Below are 6,158 nucleotides of genomic sequence, written 5' to 3'. Positions count from 1 at the left end.
ATGACAGTATTATAAAAACATTATTCTTAAATGTATTATTACAAATATTATATATATATACATATATATATATATATATATATATATATATATATATAATAAATGAGATTATTTGATTGATTACTCAGCGTGACAGTACCATTGTTTAGGTTAAACCATAACTATTTAAAAATAACAATATAAATATTCACATAATATTTTTTAGTTTTTTTATTTTCATCAGGAGTAAGGAAAAGCACATTCCACTTAAATATATCAAATATTAAGGTACTTTTTTATCAGCAAAAAACTACACATTAAAAGCGATAATATTTTTATATTCTGTGTGATATAAGATACGTGTTCATATTAAATTTGTATATTCATACTATCACCTATTTCCTTATAGAAGGAAAACAAGTACACAAGAGAGAACTTGAAAAAGAATTTTTGTTATTTGACTTTAAGAAAATAAAAGAAGAAAGAAATTAAAAATACTGGAAGAAACATATTAATTCCACCATATTTTTATTTATTTGCCAGTTTAAAAGAACATACACTGTTATGTTCATTATTTCTTGGAATAAGTTAGAAAAAACATTCACTCCCACAATCAAATTTAATCAGATATATTCCATATTTGCAATAGTAACAAATCATAAGTTATTGCATCATTAAAAGCTATTAACTTTTATAACATTAAAAGTTTCGAAATCAACATCCAAAGCATTATCAAATATCCTGTTTTAAAAAAACATATATAAATCTATCAGCACCAACTATACTGAATATTAAATATATAAAATAAAATAAAATAAAATAAAAAAGAAAAAGAAAACTGAGTGATTGATTAACGCAATCTCCTTCTTAACAACTAACACTTTATCAAATTCTCAATTTACATTCATTTTTCAGAAGTTTCACAACAACAACGCAACCCTGCCAAATCCTCACTTTATTTATTTCTTCTTTTTCCACGCGCCTCAGAGGTTGCGTGCCAATTCAAGTTCGTTATTAAATTACAACAACACAGGTGTGCGTTTCGGCTGGCAAAACACACTCTAATCACCGTCCGTTCCAGCTGAATCTTGGAATCTTAAAAATATCAACGGTCAGATCTCGATGCGTACAAACTCTGATGCGAAACATTCCACCCTTGTATTTTAAACCCAAAAAAACAGAATATTGTAATATTATATTATGTTGATAAAATTATAAACGATATTTTTTAAATAAAAGAAAACCCTTTCCCATTCCCGTTATATTCATGAGAATCATTTCAACCCATAAGAAGCACCACACAACATAACCAAAACACACACTCTCTCTCTTTCTTTTTCTCTGATGCATTCCTTCAAAAACACAACCTTTTAACTGTTTTTTTTTACCTTTTCCTTATTTTCTTCGCGGAATCCTAGAATGTCATCGCCGGGGTTCACTGGGGGAGGTGGGGCATCGGAGTATTTTGCCGGAGCGGGTGGTTTCACCGGTAGATCCATTCCGGCAGCCACCATGAACAACCCAAACGGCGTCGCGACTGCCACCGCAAACCTCCACCCTCTCTACCGAACCCAGCAACAGAACCTCCCTGCAATGTTTCTAGATCCTGCCTCGCAGATCGCTCAACGCCAGACACCAACCCTTATCGGTAAACGCACCCTCACCGAATTCCAAACCTATAACCAAACCTATAACCAACCCAACAACAACCCCAACCACGTCCTCTCTAACCTCTTGCTTCGTTCAGTTAAGCCTCGAACCAGTTTCTCTCAGAGTTCCATGGAGAACTTTCCCGAATTGCATAACCAAAACCCTTCCCTTTACCAACAGCAACGTTTTGGTGTTCCTTTACTCCATCAGCTCCGTCCCCAGCCCATTAACCTTCCTAGCAATGGGTCTGGGCCCATGCCAAGCCCAAATTTCGGCTATCGGAACTCCAATTTGGGCATGCCACAGAACCGGGTTCGTCTTTCTGCTCCTCTTCCGGTTCCGGTTCAGGTGGTTGAGCCGGAGAAGAAGATCATGGATCACCGGCTTCTCGAATTGGAGAAACAACTTCTGGAAGATAACGATGAAGATGAAGGAGAAGCCGATGCTGCGTCCGTGATAACCACCAGCGAGTGGTCTGAAACCTATCAGAATTTAATCAGTCCCGGTCCGGTTCAGAAACTGGTCTCAACATCACCGACTTCATCAACCACTTCGTCTACGTCATCTTCTTCCTCCATCGCTTCACCTGCTTCGGGATGCTCCAGGCAGACGCTCATGGAAGCCGCATCTGCAATTGTGGAAGGAAAATATGATATGGCTACGGAGATCCTGAACCGGTTGAACGGTCCGAACCGGACTGACAAATTAACCGATTGCATGGTGTTGGCGTTGAAGTCCAGGATGAATCCGGTGGAATATCCGCCTCCAGTGACGGAGCTTTTCGGCTATGAACACGCCGAGTCGACTCAGTTGATTTTGGAAAACTCCATGTGTTTTAAGGTAGGGTTAATGGCTGCGAATCTCGCGATTTTGGAAGCTGCATTTGAGGAGAAAACGGAAAACAAGTTCTGTGTGGTGGATTTTGAGATTGGACAGGGAAAGCAGTATCCGCACCTTCTCAACGCGCTCTCCACACGTGGACAGAACGTCACACTCAAACTAGTGGCGGTGGCCGAGAGCGGCGGCGAAGACAGAGTGCGTGCAGTCGGAGACATGCTGAGTCGTCTAGCAGAAAGGAAGAGGATCGGGTTCGAGTTCAGACTTGTACCAACTCAGAAACTCACCGAGTTGACCCGCGAGTCGCTGGGATGCAATGAGGACGAAGTTCTCATGGTGAATTTTGCGTTCAAGCTTCACAAAATCCCTGATGAGAGTGTCTCCACCGAAAACCCTCGCGACGAGCTTCTCCGGCGCGTGAAGGGACTCGCCCCGCGCGTGGTAACAATAGTGGAACAGGAGATGAATGCAAACACAGCACCTTTTTTGGCTCGCGTGGCAGAAACGCTGTCGTTTTACGGTGCCTTATTGGAGTCCATGGAAGCCATGACCTCTAGGGATAACAATAACAGCACCAACAACTCTGACCGAGTCAGACTCGAGGAAGGACTCACTCGCAAGCTACACAACTCAGTAGCATGCGAAGGCAGAGATCGTGTAGAGCGTTGTGAAGTGTTCGGAAAATGGCGAGCGCGTATGAGCATGGCAGGGTTTGAGTTAAAGCCACTGAATCAAAACATAGTCGAGTCAATAAAATCACGACTCACCGCCACTCCCAACAACAACAACAACCGAGTCAACTCGGGACTGATAGTGAAGGAAGAGAACGGTGGGATTTGCTCTGGCTGGATGGGAAGAACACTGACAGTAACATCTGCTTGGCGTTAACATGTTTCACTTTTTTTTAATATTTAGTTTTAAATATTATTATGATTATATTACATAATATATAAATATATAAATATCACATTGTTACTATATTTTAACTATGTTTAGAGATAATGGAAAGGCAAAGAGTATAGAATTGGAAAATTATATGATAATAGGGTGAAAAGAAAATGTGAAAGGAAAGTCCCTAGTCTATTACCCTTTACCCTTCTTCTCTTGGTTCTACCAAAACTACTAATAAACAAGTGTTTGCATTCCGAGAAGACTTGTGTTGCTATATGTTACATTTATTGATTTTTTCTGTGTGTTGATGTGCTTTTATTTGTTTATGATCTTCACTTAAGTATGTGAAAGAAGTTGGTTGCTGTCTGGTAGATAGCTTATTTCTGTGTCATACAATGGATTGGTTTGCCCTCACATTACCGACAAATGAGGGCTCCACTCATACCCTTCATTTTTAGGGATTTAGTTACACTTCCAATTTCCCTATTATCCAATTTTCCTTCTAAATTTGTAATTTTTTCATTATCTTATTGCATTGAACCAAGTTCTGATGTTGTGTAAGAATGAATGATTCTTTGTTTAGATTCATAACCTAAACATTTTATACAAAGTGTTCAAGATTGTGTTACTATAAAAAAACGCGAAGACTATGATTGATACCAGAAAATATAAAGACTATTTTACATATTTTGCATGTCCTAGTGTTGGTTCATTGTTCAACTTCTTTTTATTCTATTTCTGTTTTCATCAATTGTTTTCGTGTTTGTTTGGTATAATCACATCTCTTGTATTTTGAATTGAGCTTAAATGTAAGAACAGTTTTAGGTTATATAGAGACATCTTTCTTAGAAAAACAAAAATACAACTATATTTTATGGTTGGGAATATATAGCACAAACTGAAATTCAGATGACGTGTTTGGTTCAGCTTTTGCTTTTCTCGCTCATCGCCTCATATTTTTTTTTATGATAAAAGTTTTCATTTTTTTACATGATAAAGGTTTTTTAGTCTCTGTGAAATGGTTAAATGGAATAACAGTTTTGTGGATGATAAGGTAAAATTAGATTAACCGTGTGTTTGTGTCACTTAGAATTTCAAATATTGTTGACATCGATCGATTAGGTATGATGATGCTATATACATAGTAAAAGTTATAAAAAAGTTGCATGTATATGAAATTGGATGATCTCTATTATTCATAAAATAATTGAGTACATATTAATAAGGAGATGAAGAATATTGTTAAAAAAAACATTGATGAACGTATTTTTGGTTTGGATAAAATGTTACAGTATACAAATACAGTATTTTTTATTCTATTTGTTTTTAATAAATTTAATTTTCAATATAAATATTCACATCTTTAATTAAAAATTCTAAAAACTTTATTTCAAGCTGTAGTCTTAAAAAATATATTAAAAAAAAATCTGATACTCTTATATAGTGATGGAATTTAGAAGTCTATGACTATCATATTTTCAAATTATATATCAAGATTATAAAATTTGATTTTTTTTTATGGTACCTAACTTTTTTTTTGTATGTTATTATATTTCACTGATCTCTTATTTGTAAGACTAGTCCCTTTGTTTCAAAATTAATAATACAAAAGATATTTGAAAGATGATTTAAAAGAAATTATTTATTTTATTTATAATGATCATAATATTTAAGTCTTCTCGAATTCAGATTAAATTAACTGTCAATTTAGTAAAAACAGTTTTTTTTTATTGTATGTTATAGAAATCCAAAAAATAGTATAGAGTTTGGAGAAGTTCTACAAAAACTGAATATATATATATATATATATATATATATATATATATCCTTAATTATTTATTAATTACATTAGATCTAATATCTTTCATAATTTGTGTATCAATAACAGAGTTAATTATTTCTTTCATTGTGTGTGCAAATTTGTCAATCAGTTTGCAAAAAAAAAAAAAAATTGTTTTTCACCACAAAGCAAAACATATTAAAACTATAAGAAAGTCTCTTTTTCTTTCATGTTCTAAAGGGTTATCATTCATATATGTTTTCACAAAAACTTTATCCCAATTGTTTTAAATAAAATATATTCAAGGTGAGTCTTGTTAAAGTTCATGCCCTAACTATAGAGACTTAGTAGAATCATAAAATTTGTTTGTTTTGTTATATATATTTTTTATATCTTTAGAGTAGTTAGTATCTTTCTTAATAGTTACATTTCTATTAACTAAATGCTATTGCTTTATGTTTTTTTTTTCATGGGTTATCAATGAATTTATAAGAAATTTATAACTCGGTCTTTTGATTCCTTCTTTATCAATATTTCGTCAAATTCCAATTTTCTTATATATTAAAAAATAATATAAAATATTTTTTTATCAAATTTTTCTCTCAATATTTTCAAATAAATTCCACTGATCATGAAATACAAAATCAAACTTACACCATTGATTTTGGAGTATTTGATTTGAATGATGAAAGTTTAGCATAGTAAGAATAATTTATACCAATCATATGTTATAATTAAAGAATAATAGACAACTATACGAGACTCAATAATCCACAGTGAAACTTGAAGGAGTATAATCCACACACATTAAACGATGTATGAAAATAGAAGAGGAAAAACTTCTAATTTTAAAGGAACAAATTATATTTTTTGAAAGATTACAAAAATATTACATAATATAATTAAAGAATGATGAAACATGTATTTAGTTTTCTTACCTACCATATACTACTAGCTAGGGATCTTTCTTCTGTCCCTAAAATTTTGTACTAAAAATATTTTTTATGTATAACTTTATAAA

At 33.5% G+C, this 6,158-nt stretch overlaps 1 protein-coding gene across 1 annotated transcript; it reads left to right on the top strand.

The window, feature by feature from the left end:
• The first annotated feature begins 1,251 nt into the window (after positions 1–1,251).
• Positions 1,252–3,652, top strand: LOC114181888 (scarecrow-like protein 8). The gene has a single exon (XM_028068529.1). The coding sequence runs from the start codon at positions 1,399–1,401 to the stop codon at positions 3,352–3,354; it is 1,956 nt and encodes a 651-aa protein (XP_027924330.1). The 5' UTR covers positions 1,252–1,398; the 3' UTR covers positions 3,355–3,652.
• Positions 3,653–6,158: the final 2,506 nt, after the last annotated feature.

This window comes from Vigna unguiculata, chromosome 4, assembly GCF_004118075.2.
Source record: "Vigna unguiculata cultivar IT97K-499-35 chromosome 4, ASM411807v1, whole genome shotgun sequence".
Classification (NCBI taxonomy): Eukaryota; Viridiplantae; Streptophyta; class Magnoliopsida; order Fabales; family Fabaceae; genus Vigna; species Vigna unguiculata.
This window is presented reverse-complemented; position numbering and strand designations above follow the sequence as displayed.